Source organism: Gorilla gorilla, chromosome 5 (genome assembly GCF_029281585.2).
Source record: "Gorilla gorilla gorilla isolate KB3781 chromosome 5, NHGRI_mGorGor1-v2.1_pri, whole genome shotgun sequence".
NCBI classification, from domain to species: domain Eukaryota; kingdom Metazoa; phylum Chordata; class Mammalia; order Primates; family Hominidae; genus Gorilla; species Gorilla gorilla.
The window spans coordinates 173,570,779-173,589,460 of NC_073229.2; the positions used below are offsets into that span (position 1 = coordinate 173,570,779).

Genomic DNA, 18,682 nt, shown 5'->3' on the forward strand with positions numbered 1-18,682 from the left:
TTAATTAAATTTCCCTCATTTCTCCTTAGGTTCTGTCTTTTAATTTAGAAACTGCACATTCTGTTTTAACTTCCTTTAGCACAGATCCCTAAATACTGAACATGTATATTTGGCTTAGCAACATTTAACTGTATTCTTCTTAAATACCTTCAAGACCTTAGAATGCTTCACCTCTGATTTTTGCGCTTCCAGTGTATTGTCATTCTTTTCCAATATTTTATTTTCACTTTGTTTTAGACAATGTCTGCTGCTCCCCTGCCCTGCCATAGTCTTTTCCTTTGTTTTATTGTCAGAGCTTTTTTTTTTAGATTTACTCATCTTATTCCATTCTTTTGTATTTAATTTCCTTCTTATCAAAACATATATTTAGTAGTTATTTCAGCAGCTATCTGTGATTGTTGAATTTCCCCAGACTTTGTTGGAAATACCTTTATCCATTTGTATTCTTGTACAATTTAATTAGGTGAACAAATTATTTTATCTTCTAAAATTTGTTACTTCCTTTTTTCCCTTCAATTTTTAAACATTTTCAGCCAATATCTCTTCACATCTTGCCTCTTGTCTGTTCTCTCTGTTGTCTCCTTCTGGAATTCTTTTCTCTCTCTCTCTCCCCCTACCCGCCCCCGAGTTGGAGTCTCACTCTGTCATCCAGGCTGGAGTGCAGTGGTGTGATCTCGGCTTACCGCAACCTCTGCCTCCCGGGTTCAAGCAATTCTCCTGCCTCAGCCTCCCAAGTAGCTGGGATTACAGGCATCCACCACCACGCCCGGCAACTTTTTGTATTTTTAGTAGAAACGAGATTTCACCGTGTTGGCCAGTCTGGTCTCGAACTCCTGACCTCAGATGATCCACCCTTCTCGGCCTCCCCAAAGTGCTGGGGTTACAGGTGTGAGCCACCGTGCCCAGCCTGGAATTTTTTTCTTAGATGTATGTGAGACCTTTCAGAACTCTTCTTTCATGTTTTCTGTCACATTATCTGTGCATTCTGGGTAACATTCTTACATCTATCTGACAGGTCACCAACTGTCTTTATATGTAATCTACTGTAATCTGTTTGGCTTTTTCATTTCAGTGACTTTTATTTCTAGAGGTTGTTTAAAGTTCTTTTCCAAATCTGCTTTATTTTTCTCAAGATAGAATCATCCCATGTTGTTTCTTTATAAAAAGTAGATTGAAGTATCTTCACTTCCAGTCCAGTATCCTAAAGGATGAGATTCATGTCCAGGGACAGATCACAAAAACATATACCAGTATTTGTAGTTTATTATGGTTTCCCAAGTAGTTCATTCATGCTGCAGGATTGATTGCTTATTTTGTTTCTTTAAAGATCTTGGAAGATATTTTCACAAAATATAATCTGAATATACAAAAATATAAGTGGCAATTGGGATAATTTAATGTTAACATTTATGTGGAGTGAAATCAATCTGCCTGTTTTATTTGTTGCATACATCAAAATGGATTCTACGTTCCCTTCTAAAATATCCATAACATTTTCATATTAGAATGCTTCATTCATAGACCAAACATGACAAACTCTGAAGTAAGAGAGCTTGTCCTTTCCAAGGGTAGATGTGAATTAGATACAGTAAGTAGGTTAATTGAAAAGATGAAAACCTTTAGAGAAGCTGTAGCCTAAAAATGCTGTCTTCATTCATAAAGTGAATTTCTCCAAATCCTAGAAAACATTTAAAAAGTGGCATTTGTTTAAATGACTAAAACAATTTTTCAGTTAAAATGTTTGGAATTTGGCCAGGCACAGTGGCACAAGCCTCTAATCCCAGCACTTTGGTAGGCCAAGGCAGGCAGATCACCTGGGGTCCAGAGTTCGAGACCAGCCTGACCAACATGGTGAAACCTCGTCTCTACTAAAAATACAAAATTAGTGGGGTGTGGTGGCAGTTGCCCATAATCCCAGCTACTTGGGAGGCTGAGGCAGGAGAATCACTTGAACCCGGGAGGCAGAGGTTGCAATGAGCCGAGATCGCGCCGTTGCACTCCAGCCTGAGCAACAAGAGTAAAACTCCATGTCAATGAAAAAAAAAAATTGAAATTTTAAATGCCTAAACTTACAATATTTTGTTTTAATATAGCTTTGGGATTTTTGACAAATTCTTGTTTGCTTTTCCAAGTCTGCTTAAAGGTTAATTGATTAAAGTGGGTGGGTCCTCATGTTTACTAATGTGTGTTGCAGCTCTTTTGGTACACCAGAAGGCCAGAATGGAACGACTTCAAAGAGAACTTGAGATTCAAAAGAAGAAGCTGGATAAATTAAAATCTGAGGTTAATGAAATGGAAAATAATCTAACTCGAAGACGCCTGAAAAGATCAAATTCTATATCCCAGATACCTTCCGTAAGTCTTTATGTAACTGTTGTGATCTCTGCTTGAACATGAGAGTAGGCCATCTAACATAAGTGTAATATCTCTATCTAGTTTTCTTCAGATGTTCTTAACTCCTGTTTTTCTGTCCTTACTTTCTTGTGCCAAACTCCATTCTTTATTAACTAATGACTAAGAATTCAGTGCAAATCTTACTTACATAGAATTATTTTTCAGCTTGAAGAAATGCAGCAGCTGAGAAGTTGTAATAGACAACTCCAGATTGACATTGACTGCTTAACCAAAGAAATTGATCTTTTTCAAGCCCGAGGTAAAGTTCAGTGTATTTGTAGCTGAAATTCATCGTATTTAATTCACCAGCAGTTTTCCTGTGGCTAAAAACAGACTTATCAATCATAATCTTACTGTCTCAGAACATGTGGCTTTGGAGCCAGACAGACTTTTAAGAATATATTTAAAAAGTCACCCCCATCTCAATGGCACTATCTTAACTGATAAAATATAGAAGATAATAAAAATAAGGTTTATACATTCTTTAGACAATGATAGTTTCTTATACTTGAGCTATTAATGACAAGCAATGATTTCTTATAGTAAATAATGTTTACAATTTAATTCAGTTCCATAGAGAACTAAAAGGAAATGTTATCACTTAAACCTAATTCTGAAGTTGGATAAATAATAAAAAGATATAAAATGGAAAAGACAGGAAGGGGAAGGAATCTAACCGAAAGAGAAGTCTTTAATCACACTTGGGACTGTGTTCTAGAATCTGTTCAACGGGAAGATGATTATTTTTATTTTTATTCTTTTTAAATGTTGATTAAGCTATTTATCTTTAAACATTCATAGAAAAATACCATAATTTAGCTCTAAAAAGTTGGTGTTGTTCTAGAAACTACAATCCTTGAACTTACTCTTTTTGTGTAAAATTTTAACCATTCTATTACATAGTGCAAGGTTTTTATATTTACTTGAGGTAAAGCTGTTTAGTTACTTAAGTCCATGTTTGATCGTTTAAAATTACATTTTAAATTTTGAAATTTTAAGTTATTTTAACTTGCCACATAGAACAGGGATCTACTTCTACTTCTATTAATGTCTTACCAGCATTAATTTGACTTCTTTCACAGTTTACCACTTACCCGTGTTTATGAGTACTACATTATACCTAAGATAATATATTTGAAATATGTTTTGAAATCTTACATATAATTCGAGGTTAGAGGGACAAAATAAATGAAAAGCATTTCTTATAGCGTGTTTATTTTTAGAAAGAAATACTTGTTTTAAAAAGTAAAGTTGTTTTTGAGCTATAAGCATTGATATATTTACTTTTTATATATTTCAGGACCACATTTTAACCCCAGCGCTATTCATAACTTTTATGACAATATTGGATTTGTAGGTCCTGTGCCACCAAAACCCAAAGGTTAGTGTGTCCATTAAATGTGAAAACTGTTACTTTTGAAAAGCAAAATTTTAGAAAATTTTTCCTGTTCAGCAACCTTCCTCTCTAGAATTGCTTCAAACTTTGGCATTCTTAAATGAATTCATTAAGAAGATGTTTGTTTATTTTCATTTACATGCTTGGGGTTGGGAAGGATGCAAAGATGTAATATTCTTAGCTTTTTAAAAGTAATATGCACTAGCTTAGGAAACACTATGTACTCCCAACCAATAATAGCAAGTCTTGGTTAAAAAACAATTACTAAGTACAAAAATTTGTATCATTTAAAACTTTAGACAAATGATAAGGAAGATACCTTAGGGAAGTTCCCCCCCCATGAATATGTAGTTTAATTTATATATAACTTTAAGTAATCAAAATACCCTAAATTCCAGATGAATAGTTTTCTACCTTCTATCATTTTACATCATTGATATTCTCAGAATATATGCACACCAAACTAAGACATGTCAAAGTATGTCTGTGTGTTTTGATCCAGGCATTAAAATGTGTGTAGAAATGGAAACAGGTACATAAATATCACTGCTGAAGGTAAAAATATAGACATATTTACAGATTAACACTTAACCATGGTATATAATTTACTTTCAACTCTAATAAGAAAGTTAAAAGGTAAAAATGTGTTAATGGATACATAATATTAAAAGAAGAAAACTGCAAGAGCACAAAAGTGTGGGAGGGTGGAGGTTGTAAAGATGCAGTAGTATTTTTGTATGCAATTGAAGTTAAGTTGTTATCAACTTAAAGTAGAAGAGTATAACCAAATATAATCAAAGTAAATCACGATTAAACGTTGTTGAATAACAAAGGAAGACAATAAGAGGAAAAGAGGAGCGAAACAGTTGTCAAATAGACAGGAAGCAACAAACTGCCAATAGTAAGTCCTCACTTATTAGTAATTACCTTAACTGGAAATGGATTAAACTCACCACTCACAAGGAGTTGTATGAATGGATTTTAAAAACAGGATCTGGCAGCAGCCAATGGGAGGCCCCAACAGCTCGTGCTGGCGCACACAGCGGGAGGGGAGGGAGCCCATGATGTGCACGCACCCTCTCCCTCATCCACCACTGTCACCTCCTGCTGCTCCTCCTGCTGCTTGTGTACTTGTTAGGTGCGGACCCGCCACCTCTTTTGTGAAGCAGCAGCTGAGGAGACTCCGGTGCTCACCATGGCCAACGAAAAGCCCACAGAAGAAATCAAGACTGAGAACAAGAATCATATTAATTTGAAGGTGGTGGGACAGGATGGTTCTGTGGTGCAGTTTAAGATTAAGAGGCAGACACCACTTAGTAAACTAATGAAAGCCTATTGTGAACCACGGGGATTGTCAGTGAAACAGATCAGATTCCGATTTGGTGGGCAACCAATCAGTGGAACAGACACACCTGCACAGTTGGAAATGGAAGATGAAGATACAATTGATGTGTTTCAACAGCCTACGGGAGGTGTGTCTACTGAAAAGGGAACCTGCTTCTTTACTCCAGAACGCTGTTCTTTAAAGACCAAGATTATTACATTCTCAATTAGAAAACTGCAATTTGGTTCCACCATATTCTGACTACTACAGTATAGTTTTCTCTATTCTTTTGTTTCCCCCTTCCACATTCCTTTATTATACATGAAGTAACTGGTATATGTACACAAGCATATTGCTTTTTTCTTCAAACCAAACAGCCAATGGTGTGTTTTGATTGACATCAAGTGGAGACAGGATGGGAAAAAATACTGATTCTGTGAAAATACCCCCTTTCTCCATTAGTGGCATGTTCATTCAGGTCTTATCTTTATATTCTAGTAAGTTATTTTGCTCTCACTGTTTTAACAAAAAAAAAAAAAAATTCTCACATACCTTGTTCAATTGGAGGATTTTCATGTTTTTCATTTATCATTGTAAAACCAAGGACAATTTTATAACTTTTGTGTACATAACTGTTACATGTAGGGCAATCTGTCTTTAAGTAGGGATAAATTACTCCAAAAAAAAAGAAAGAATCCTAGAAAGTTTTCCCTTCAAGTCAGGCTTCTTATTTAAATAAACTTTTTGTTTAAAATGAAATAAGAAAAATAAAAACAGGATCCAATAATATACTATCTACAAGAGGCTCATTTGATATTTAAAGACACACATAGGCAGAAAGTGAAGGGATGGAAAAAGATTTTATATAAATGGTAGGTAAAAGAAATCAAAAGTGGCTATAATTATATCAGAAACAATAGATTTTTAAGTCTAAAACTGTTGAGACAAAGATTATTATATAATGGTAAAAGGATCAATTCCACAGAAAAATATAAAAATTATAAATATATACACACCCCACATCAGACTACATTAATATGTAAAGCAAATATTGACAGATCTGAAGACAGAAATTGACAACAATAGTAGGAGACTTCAATACCCCCCTTACAATAATAGAATATCCAGGCAGAAAATGAATAAAGAAACAGCTGATTTGAACAAAATGTTAAACCAAGTGGATATAGCAAACACAGAATTCTCTGTCAACAGCAAAAAAATATACATTCTTCCCAGGCACACACGGAACATTCTGTAGGATAGATCATATGTTAGTTAGTTCACAAAACGAGTTTAAACAAACCTAAGAAGATAGAAATCATTCTACGTATTTTTTCTAACCACAGTGGAATAAAACTAGAAATCAGTAACAGCAAGAAAACCATAAAATTTGTGGAAATTTAAACACACTCTTGAATAATCATTGAGTCAAGAAGGAAATCAAAAGGGAATCTTAACAGTATCTTCAGACAAAAAGGAAAACACAGCATACTCGAACCTATGGGATGAAGCAAAAGCAGTACTAAGAGAGAAGTTTCTAGAGATAAACAATACGTACATTAAAAAAGAAAAAGAAAGATCTCAATTATACCTCAGGGAACCAGTAGAAGAACAACAAGCTAAGCCTAATGTTAGCATAATGAAGAAAATAATAAGAATTAGAGTAAAAATAGAGAATTTAAAAACAACAGAAAAAGAAATAGTAAAACTAAGAGGTTTTTTAAAAAATCAACAAGATTGACAAACCCTTAGCTAGATAAATTGAGAAAAAAAGGAGACAAAATCAGAAATGAAAATGAAGACAACAGATGCCTCAGAAATAAAAGGATCATAAGGGAATATTAGGAACAATTTTATGCCAACAGACTAGATAACCTAGAAAAAAATTGATACATTCCTATCCAAAAAATATCCAAAAAAAATTGATATCACCTATTAAAGCTGAATCAAGAATTAGAAAGACTGAGTAGGCCAGTAACAAATAAGGAGACTGAATCAGTAATCAAAAATCTCCCAACAAATATCCAGCATGGATTTAGAAATTTAAAAAAAAATTCCCAACAAAGAAAAGTCCAGAACCGGATGGCTGCATGGGTGAATTCTGTCAAACACTCAAACAAGAATTAATACCAACCCATCTTAAGCTCTTCCAAAAATGAGAAGGGGGAACACTTCCAAACTCATTCTGAGGCCAGCCTCACCCTGGTACCAAAACCAGACAAAGACACTACAACTAAAGAAAACTACAGACCAATATTACTGATGAACATAGACACAAAAAGTCCTCAGTAAAATACTGGCAAACCAAACTGAGCACATTAAAAGGACCATACGCCATGACCAAGTGGGGTTTATCTCTGGGACTTAAGGATGGTTCAACATACACAAATCAGTTAATGTGATACAGCACACACATTGAAGTAAAATGAAAGGAATAACCATGTAGTCATCTTAATAGATGCTAAAAAGCATTTGAAAAAGTTCAGCATTTATTCATAATTAAAACTCTCAGGCCGGGCACACTGGCTCACACCAGTAATCCTAGCACTTTGGGAGGCCAAGGCGGGTGGGTCACCTGAGGTCGGGAATTTGAGACCAGCCTGACCAACATGGAGAAACCCTGTCTGTACTAAAAATACAAAATTAGCCTGGCTTGGCGGCCCATGCCTGTAATCCCAGGTACTCAGGAAGCTGAGGCAGGAGAATCGCTTGAATCCGGGAGGCAGAGGTTGCGGTAAGCCAAGATCACGCCATTGCACTCCAGCCTGGGCAACGGGAGCGAAACTCTTGTCTAAAAAAAAAAAAATAATATATATATATATATATATACATATATATATATACACACACACACACACACATACACATACACATATAGAAGGAACTTAACACAATAAAGGCCATATATAAAAACCCCATAGGTAATATAATCAATGGAGAAAACCGAAAGCTTTCCCACTAAGATCTGGCACAAGCAAGGGTGCCATTCTTGCCACTTATTTTCAACGTAGTACAGGAAGTTCTAATGTAGTATCCATTTTTGTGTTGCTGTAAAGGAATACCTGAGGCTTGGTAATTTATAAAGAAAAAAGGTTTAATTGGCTCACAGTTCTGCAGAAAGCATGTCACCGATATCCACATGCTTTCTGTACAGGAGGCGTGTCACTGACATCTGCTCAGTTTCTGGAGAGGCTTCAGGGAACTTTTATTCATGGCAGAAAGTGAAGCAAGCAAGCAGAGGCATGTCATATGGTGAGCGAGACAGTGGGAGGTGCCACACCTTTTAAACAGCCAGATCTTGCATGAACTCAGAGCAATATCTCACTCATTATTGAGAAACCTGCACCAAGGTATTCATGAAGGATCCATCCCCAGGACCCAGACACCTCCCACCAAGCCCCACTTCTAACACTGGGGATTACCTTTCAATATAAGGTTTGGAGAGGACAAACATCCAAACTATATCACCTAGCCAGAGCAATTAGACAAGAAAAATAAAGGTATCCAAATCAGAAAGGAGGAAGTAAAATTATCTGTTTGCAGGCGACATGATCATATATGTTGAAAACCCTGAAGACTCCACCAAAAACTGTTAAAAGTAATAAATGAATTTAGTAAAATTGCAAGACACAAAAACAATGTACAAAAGTCAATTGTGTTTCTATACACAAGGAACTATCAAAAAAGGAGATCAAGAAAACAATCCCATTCACAATAGCAAGAAGAAGAGTGCTTAGGAATACACTGAAAATTATAAAACATTGATGAAGGAAATTAAAGAAGACACAGATAAATAGAAACGTAGCCTGTGTTTATGGATTGGAAGAATTAATATTATTAAAACATCCTTACTACCCAAATTAGTGTACAGATTCAATGTAATCCCTATCAAAATACCAGTGACATCCTTTACAGAAACAGAAAAAAATCTAAAATTATATGGAACCAGAAAAGACCCTGAATAGCCAAAGCAATCTTGAGTAAGCAAAACAGAGCTGGAGACATCACATTCCCTGATTTTTAAAAATATTACAAAGTTATAGTAAAACAGTATGGTACTGACATAAAAACAGACATATTGACCAATGGAACAGAATAGAGAGCCCAGAAATAAATCCATGCGTCTATGGTCAACTTATCTTTGACAAGGGTGCCAAGAACACAATGGGGAAAGGGTAGTCTCTTCAGTAAATGGATATTCACATGCAGATGAATGAAATTGAACCTGTATACACACTGTATACAAAAATAAACTCAAAATGGATTAAAAATGTAAACATAAGACCTGAAACCATAAAACTCCTAGAAGAAAACATAGGTGAAAAGCTTCTTGACCTGGTCTGGGCAGTGATAGTTTGGATATGACACCAAAAGCACAGGTAACAAAAGCAAAAATGGGCAAATGGGATTACATTAAACTAAAATGCATCTACACAGCAAAGGAAATCATCAGCAGTGAAAAGGCAACCTTCAGAAAGGGAGAAAATGTTCACAAACTATGTAACTCCTAAAGGGTTTATATTCAAAATGTATAAGGAACTCATGCAAATCAATAGTAATAGAAACCAATAACCAGATTTTAAAATGGGAAAGGACCAGAATAGACATTTCTCAAAAGAAAGTATACAGATAGCCAACAGGTATATTGAAAGGTACTAACCCTCACTAATCATCAGGAAAATGCAAATTAAAACCCAGTGAGATACCACCTTACAAACTTATTGGAATGGTTACTGTGAGAAAGGTGAAAGATTACAAGCATTGATGAGGACATAGAGAAAAGAGAACGCTTGTACACTTTCATGGGAATGTAAGTTGGTGCAGCTATTACGAAAAACAGCGTGCAGGTTCAAAAACTTTAAAATTGTATGATCTCGCAATCCCACTACTGAGCATATATCCAAAGGAAATGCAGTAAGTATCTCAAAGAGATATCTGCACTCATTTTCCTTTCAGTATTATTCACAATAGCCAAAATATGAAAACAACATAAATTTCTGTATATGGATAAAGAAAACGTGAGAGGTACACACACACAGTGGAATATTACTCAGCCTTAAGAAAGAAGGAAATCCTGTCATTTGTGATAACATGGGTGAACCTGGAGGATGTCTTGCTAAGTGACATAAGCCGGAGAAAGACAAATACTGCATTATCTCACCTATATGTAGAATTCAAAAATATCAAACTCCTGGAAACAGAGAGCAGAACGGTGGTTACCAGGGGCTGGGAGAAGAGGGTACGGGGAGATTGTGGTCGAAGGGGTACAGCGTTTCAACTATATAAGATAAATAAACTCTGGAGATCTAGTGTACAACAATGTGACTGTAGTTAACAGTAGTTTATTATATAACTGAAATTTGCTAAAGGAGATCTTAAGTGTTCTCACCACCGTGGAGGGCAGGGAGATAAGCTATATGAGGTGCTGAATATGTTAATTAACTTGATTGTAATAAGTTTTTCACAGTATATACATAACTCATCAAGTTGTACAGCTTATAATTTTTAACTGTCAGCTATACATCAATAAAGTTGTGGCGGAAACAAAACAAAGACAGCAAAACAAGTTTTCATTCACACAAATTCTGGAAGTCAGCAAACACGTGGTGAATCAGGTCAGCACTCATAGTGTTACATCATCCTCACTAGTGTGCTGCAACAAATACTCCAGACTTACAATTTGTTCCCCATATGTTTGTATTTTCAAATGTCTTCAGAGATAAAAATTATTTGTGTTACTTCTTCCTTCATAAGAAACATTAAGGTTTGTAGGACTAGGAAAGTATGAATTATGGATAGGAAAATGTACATTTTTCCTGTGAAGCTGAACAGGACACCCTAAAAAAATGTATGGTTACTGTCATTGAGAAATTCAGTGCCTTACGTAGGGGAGGAAAAGGAGAGGTTGAGAAAAACAAAATTAGGACATTTTATGAATCAGGCAGTTGTTCACATGTTTACATACTGGTAGGAATACCATGTTAAATTGGGTTTTAGACAAGTGGCTGGCAAACAGTGACCCATGGACCAAATCTAGCCTGCCATCTGTTTTTGTCAATAAAGTTTTATTGCAGGAAAAGAAAAAGAAATGGGAACAAGGAAGAACTAGTATATTACTGGTCTTTAGTTTGTTACAAGAATTTTCACATTCTCCTTTCACATTCTAATTTTTGTGCTCTGCTTCATTTTTGTTTGTTTGTTTGTTTATTTTTTTATTTTTTTGAGACAGAGTTTCGCTGTTGTTGCCCAGGCTGGAGTGCAATGGCGCGATCTCGGCTCACCACAACCTCTGCCTCCCAGGTTCAAGCCATTCTCCTGCCTCAGCTTCCCGAGTAGATGGATTACAGGCATGCGCCACCACGCCCAGCTAATTTTGTATTTTTAGTACAGAGGGGGGTTTCTCCACATTGGTCAAGCTGGTCTCGAACTCCTGACCTAAAGTGATCCACCCATCTCGGCCTCCCAAAGTGCTGGGATTACAGGCGTGAGCCACCGCGCCCAGCCTCCTTCATTTTTATGTATAATTAGGTGTAGCTCTGTCCTCATATTTTATTTAAATGTTTTTAAATATAGCTGGAATACAATGAAAAGTTATTACAGAGGATCAGAGTGAGATTAGGGCATTTGACACAGTAAGCAAATGTTCAGAGACTAGATGCTATTTGGATGTTAATTGAATAAAGCAATAGAGATGACAGCGGTATAAGCACTAACTCTTTAAAATATGCAAGATGTGTTTTTCAGACACTGAATGATTTTCCTTAGTATAATCTTCCTACTCTTTTTGAAAAATACGAATTTTTTCTTATGAAAAGGTTCCTCTTTTGCTTCAACATAATCTGTTACTTCAGCATAATAATAATCTGTTATTTCACATAAGTGAAATAAAATTGGTCTTGACAGTTGTTGAAGGTGGGATGAGTACATGAAGGTTCATTTTGCTGTCCTCTCTACTTTTATATATGTTTGAAATTTTCCATAATAAGTAAGAAAGGTCCAATAAAAACATCCATTACTTAAAAGTTTTTACATGAAAGATAAAAGTTTGTATGCTGGCTGTTTTGGGAGAAATAAGGAATCAATAATTTTTTGCAGTAAAGCTAAAATACACAGTAGCTTCATGAATAGAAATTTAGTCCTTGAAGTCAGTTCTGCTTCATAATGTAGAGATTTTTTTAACAGCTAAAATTAAATGTGTTTAGAGCATTGTTTGTGATCTAATTTCCTCTTTTTTCCAATTTTGGTTATTTAGTTTCCGAACACCTCTAATTAAAAAAAAAATCATAATTCTAAGTACCAAGTGAGATTATAAGAAAACCACTGGAGATTTTTCATTTAAGAAAAATTTTATAGATCCCTTATTGATTGCCTTAGATATTACTTAAATAATCAAAAATTTGCTGGCATTTAATAATACATTGAAGTGTAAAAAGGGACTTCCTTATGGTCACTCTTCCTAAAATTTTAACCTTTGCAGTTAAACAGAATCAACAAGGTTTTACTAAAAACGTGTCAGGTGAAAATGTTTTCTAATGCCTGAGACCAAAATTCTAGTAAGTAGGATGGATCCCCAGATTAAAATAATTATTCTATAAAATGTTTCCCAGATGTGGAATGTGAGATGATTTTACGTGGTAAAAAGTCAAAGTTTTTTAAACTGTATTTCTTTTCAGTTGTTTCAGGGCATAGTAACTGGTATTGTCAGACCCTTGATTTTTTTAGATATTTTTACTTAGGATAAGACTTAATTCGATGTTTGTTTTAAAATTATTCAGTTTGGGGAAAATACTGTATAAACACCATTCAAGTTGGTTGCGCATGTGGCAAAAATTGTGACAATGGAAAGCCAACACCTAAAGTTGAGGACTTAGCAAGAAAATTTCTGTACAGTGAGTAAGAAAGGTGCTGCTAAAGGGGTACAAAGTACCAAATATCACTTAATTATTTAAAATTTGTCATAAAATTTGACGTCTATATTTTTATTTACTTGTTACAATAGTCTCTCTTTTAAAATAGAAAAGTTATCAGTAGGGTAGGTGGAATTTGCATATTAATATACATTGTTTTAACATAGGTTTGATTCTTCAAATTAATAACCTTGACAGGAAAAATTCAACAATGCATGCTCCTTTTACTTTAAACCTCCCAAAATTAATTTGTAGGAATACTGTTCTAATTTCATTATGGGACCCAAATTTTTTTAAGTAGTTTTATAAATGTAATCGCTTGTTAGAGATAACCTTTGAGGAATATAATTATTCTCTGTATTTAAGATACCACTATCCATATAAACATTCTAGAACATTGGTCTCTTAGAGTTCCAGTGACCTTTATTTTATAAGTAAGGAACAAAGAGACCTAGAATGTATATGATTTATCTGAGATCACAGAGCAAAATATTCAGGAATTAGTAGCAGAGCCTGGAACAGAACTCCATTCTCACAACTCTCAATTCTAGTGTTCTTTCTACTCTACCATACCAAATGTGGTTTTTAAAAATAAAGTATGGTAAAATTTTTACGTAGATTTACTTCTCCAGAGTCTGTGGATAAAACATTAGATACTAGTTTATATTTTATTTGTGTCATCCAAGGCTTACATTTTTGGCAGATAGAGAACATGAATTGACAAAAAAACTGCCCTTTCTGGTAGAAAACAAATATAAATACTACTGCAGTGGGAAACGAAACTCTAATGAGACTTACGTACACTGACAGTATTGTTTTGCAGTAGGACAGCTTTTTACAATCTTGAGTGGTATTATGGGAATCTTTGCTATTAGTTACCCTTTATTCTACTATAAATTGTAGGTAATGATGCTGTTTTCTCCTTTAAGGAGATTGGAGGTGATTACATCATGTTCATGTTGTATTTCCCAGAGGGAGAAGTGCCAACTAGATAGAGGTTGGCAGTGATCAAGCATGTGTGTCAATGTCAGCTAGATGCCCCATTTGGGGAGCAAACTGCATCAGGCTGTGCACTACAAATGGTGTTTAAAGTTGCCTGTAATTTTTTAGACTTTGTGATTTTTTACTTATAAAATAATTTTTTTCTTTCTTACAGATCAAAGGTCCATCATCAAAACACCAAAGACTCAAGACACAGAAGATGATGAGGGAGCTCAGTGGAATTGTACTGCCTGTACTTTTTTGAACCATCCAGCCTTAATTCGCTGTGAACAGTGTGAGATGCCAAGGCATTTCTGAGCCAAATGGCCCTGTATCTTCTCTAAAACCACATCTAAAGTTCAAGAAACTAGTCTGTCATCGGGAAAAAGTTTCACTGCTACATAGGATTTTGTCAAATTGAAGGTGTGACAAGATGGTGTTGTGCTAATGTTAAATGTCAGCCCACAGAGCTAATAATACCTCAGTATAATGTCATGAGCAGTTGAAATTCATCACATGAAAAGTAATCTGCTGAAAGACGTGGTTGCCCACTGCCTAACTGTGTACAGTGTTACCAGTGTCCCATTATGGATAATTCTCAATATGTTAACACCTAGGTGTTCCCAATACCTTTTTCCCCTCATGTCACTACTGAATTTTGACAGGAGGAAGGAATAGAATGATAGCTTGTTTTATTTGTAAAGCTTTCAGTGAAACACTACATACACGAAGAAAAGGAACAAGGTTTAACTATTTAAGAACTGTTTGCTGCCGCATAGTGCCATTGGATAGGGGAAGAACTTCAGAAATCTGTGGTACTCTTGGCCTTGTCTTTGTCTTCCCTGAACATGTCTCCACTCTGTGAAGCCAGCATCTAGGGGCTAAAGATGCAAAGGAAAGCAGCATGCATTGTCTGTACAAAAGTGCAGTGAAATACCCCAAAGCTTTTCCTACTGTACAGATCTCTCGAGTCTGCTTTAAGTGATTTCTTTTCTTCTTGATTATTTTCTTATATTTCTATATGTATAGTGTAATAGCCTTTTGTTAACTAATTTTCTTTTTTTCCTTTTAGTAATTAAGCACGATCATGTCCCTTTTTAAGCCTTACCTGAGAGGAACAATGCCTTAAAATAAAAAAGCATTAATGAGATGAAACTATGCACAGAATAACTTTCCTCTACTTATTCTGTACTTTGCCCTCATGAGTTCCAATGTTGTGTGAAGACAGGCAGATGCTGCACAGTGAATTGCAGATGATATTACAGAAGTGATGTCTGTAGGTCACATTAAATACTGACTTGAGCAGTGGGTGACACAACACAGTGTTTGTCTTCCACAGGGAAGCTTAAAACAAAAGATATTTTTAACCCACTGACAGAACAAGGTTAAGCTTCATCTGCTTGGTGTCCCACAGAACTTGCACAAGCGATTGTTATTGGGAAAGTACAGTCTCAAAACCAGCAACAGCAGCAGTACCTACAGCCCTTTTTTTGGAGAGAAGTTTAAATGCTTTACTGTTGGGGCAGTCTATTTCTAATCCTGACTTGGTGACAGTATCACGTGTATTTATAAAACAAGGCTAGCCATATTTAGGACAACTGAAGAAAAGCTGGAAAAAAAGAAAAACAAGCAAACTTGAACACTGAAGCAACCTCAAGCATCTCTTTATTTTGATGATATATTTTTGTAAGGAAAATAAATATTCAGATGATCAGGAATGTATATAACTAAATGAAATCAAGAAAAAGAAATAACAGTATGCATTTAAAAAGACAATTATGAAATTATATGAGTGCTTAGAATGGGGCTAAGGGAAGTGCTGAAATAGAGCAAAGGATGGAAGATAATATAGACTACCATCCACTGTAAATGTTTGCAAGTGGCTGTGTTTTAAATGGGATTATTACAGTTGATCTCTATGAATGTCAGAGCCTTAACTTTCAGGCTTTGCATTTTGTATATGGGAAGAAATATGACAATCCTAGGTAATTAAACCATAGACCCAAAGCCCTTACGTTTGATGCAATTTATTTTTAAAATAGGCCTTGTTTTTCAGCTTCATCTGCAGTTCTATGTGAAGATTGATAAATCAGTTTTTACTTGTTTTATTAATAAAACGTAATTTGGATATCTTGAGTTGATGGTTTTGTGATTTAGCTGGGTAAACTATCTTTGTAACAGATAAGTTATTTATAAAAATTAAAAAACTTATATTCTAATGTGGATTTTGTGACTTGTTTTCAGTTTGTGGGACAGGAGATAATTTATACATCAGCAGATCATTTAAGCATTAATGGAAATCAGGGAAAACTTCTCTAGAGTCTCCTTGTGACATTATGACATTCAGCTGCATTTCTTGGACTGTTTTTATCAATTTCCCTAGACTTCTTTTTTCATAGTTTATGATAGTTTTCCCTTTTATTTCCTTTGGATTTTTCAAAATTTACCCCATTGTTAAAGACAAATGTGATTTATTGGACCATTTAACCTGAAGTAAACATTTAGTTAATATTTGTTCTGTCCCTTGATGTGTAATGCAGGTCATGAGGATGGTGGTGCTTCTCTTGAAGAGAACTTTTATATTTACAGTTTTCAAAAAATTAAAAAAACTCAGGTGTTTTTCTCAGCCTGAAAAGAACAAAGTAGTATTTGCTGATCTCCCCATGATGCAGTTGTAGAAAGGTCTGCCTTGAGTGGTCTTTTAAACTTAGTAGAAAGGAAATACTCTATGCCAGTGAATATGAGGACTGGACATGTTGGGCATCTGGAGACCACTTTTGGGAACTTCATTGCCCTAAAACAGAATTACAAGTGTAAGAACCTCCAATCGAAAGATGGACTTCTAAGTATTTTTTTGACACAAATTATCCTTCATCTGTATGTTTAAAGGGGTTTGGGGGTAGAGGAATTGGCAGTTCATGTAAACTAGACTTCTCAGGAAAATTTTTAGATTAACAAATTGTCAGCCAAATGTCTCCTGTGACAACTAATACGTTAGACAAAGATGTGTGTTACATTGCAGACATTTGTGGGGAAAAAGTTGAAATTTTATTTTTCTTTTAAAATCTTGTTTAACCTGTGTCATCTTTGGTCTAATATTAATTAACTTTATATTGGGGAAATTATGCAGAAAATCAGCTCCATGGGTAGTCCAAAACTAATTGTTAGCTTTAAACCTATTTAATCAAAGCAGCTATAAATAGCAAAACTAGCTGACGTGTCACTAGTTTTCTGTATCCCAGTGTAATGTTGACAGGCAATTCTAGTGAGCAGGGGTAGATTTAAGAGGTAAACAGTATAAGATAAAATATTCAGACTGGACACAGTGGCTCACACCTGTAATCCCAGCACTTTGGGAGGCCAAGGTGGGTGGATCACTTGAGGCCAGGAGTTTGAGACCAGCCTGGCCAACATGGGGAAACCCGATCTACTAAAAATACAAAAATTAGCCGGGCATGGCAGCACATGCCTGTAGTCCCAGATCCTCCAGAGGCTGAGCCATGAGAATCACTTGAATTCAGGAGGTATAGGTTGCAGTGAGCCAAGATCGCACCACTGCACTCCAACCTGGGGAACAGAGCACGACTCTGTCTCAAAAAAAAAAAAAGATAAAATATTCAGCCCATGAGTAATGGAAGTTGGCCATATTGCCGTAGAAAATAATGTAGTGGCACTAGAGACTACTCCAGATTTAATATCTATATGCTGGATATCGGCATAGCTTCCCATATAACATCACAAAGTACTTCTATTCCTGTATGGCAAATGAATATATTTTTGGCTTCAGCTTTTTTGGTGCTACAATTTTATATCCATTTTACTTGAAATGGCTCAGCTGCGTTTTAATTTGTATTGCTTCTATCTGAAAATACAATTAGATAACTGAGAGAAAAGGCCTAAGAAAACAATTTTGTAGTGTAGTTTTTGTATTTGTTATGACCTCTCAACTCTTATTTATTTATTTATTTATTTATTTATTTATTTATTTTTGTGGGGTGTGTGTGTGTGAGACAGAGTCTCACTCTATCACCCAGGCTGTAGTCCAGTGGAGCAATCTCAGCTCACTGCAACCTCCGCCTCCCAGGTTCAAGTGATTCTCCTGCCTCAGCCTCCCCAGTAGCTGAGCTTACAGGCACACGCCATCACGCCTGGCTCATTGTTTTTGTATTTTTAGTAGAGACAGGGTTTCGCCACGTTGGCCAGGCTGGCCTTGAACTCCCAACCTCAAGTGATGGGCTCACAGCCTCCCAAAATGCTGTGATTTCAGATGTCTTCATTAGATTTACTCTGTAATCCTGGGACAGTTCCTTGCTTGTATTGCCTCTCCTTGTCGAACGAAGGTGATTAGATTAATGCTAAACCCACGTCACAGGGGTGTTGTAAGGATTAATGTGAAACTATTATCTGAGCCAACCCCTTCTCTCTGACTAGGAACTGCATTGTCCTAAAAGTGGGCCGTGTTTTTACATAAATGGGTTGTGAAGTATTGTTCTCTCAACAGTATTAACAGCTAAGTTAGCTATTTATCTGAATTGGTCTAGGGACATCTCAATGGATCAGAATTTGATGTTTCAATCACTGAGATTGAATTTTTCCCTCTTAATGTCAAAAGTTGGTAGCTTTGCAAAGATTATAAAACTTTGGAAGGCTGACCTGAAGATCAGGTATGTTTATATTTTT

The 18,682-nt window shown here is 35.6% G+C and overlaps 2 protein-coding genes across 7 annotated transcripts in view; both read left to right on the top strand.

Annotated features, from left to right (window-relative positions):
• TAB2 (TGF-beta activated kinase 1 (MAP3K7) binding protein 2) overlaps positions 1 to 16,221 on the top strand; it is a 93,298-nt gene extending 77,077 nt beyond the window's left edge. For all 6 annotated transcript variants that reach the window (XM_055390809.2, XM_055390811.2, XM_055390813.2 and 3 more), the window contains 4 exons: positions 2,195 to 2,355; positions 2,560 to 2,653; positions 3,695 to 3,775; positions 14,178 to 16,221. In XM_055390809.2, the coding sequence (XP_055246784.1) occupies positions 2,195 to 2,355; positions 2,560 to 2,653; positions 3,695 to 3,775; positions 14,178 to 14,320 (479 nt within the window). In that variant the 3' untranslated portion in view covers positions 14,321 to 16,221. The remainder of the gene's footprint in view (positions 1 to 2,194; positions 2,356 to 2,559; positions 2,654 to 3,694; positions 3,776 to 14,177) is intronic.
• On the top strand, positions 4,855 to 5,460 carry SUMO4 (small ubiquitin like modifier 4). The gene has a single exon (XM_063707943.1). It carries the CDS (start codon positions 4,986 to 4,988, stop codon positions 5,373 to 5,375), a length of 390 nt encoding a protein of 129 aa, XP_063564013.1. The 5' UTR covers positions 4,855 to 4,985; the 3' UTR covers positions 5,376 to 5,460.
• Positions 16,222 to 18,682: the final 2,461 nt, after the last annotated feature.

Coding starts and splice junctions, on each gene's coding strand:
- SUMO4 (XM_063707943.1), top strand. CDS start 4,986: ATGGCCAACGAAAAGCCCACAGAAGAAATCAAGACTGAGAACAAGAAT.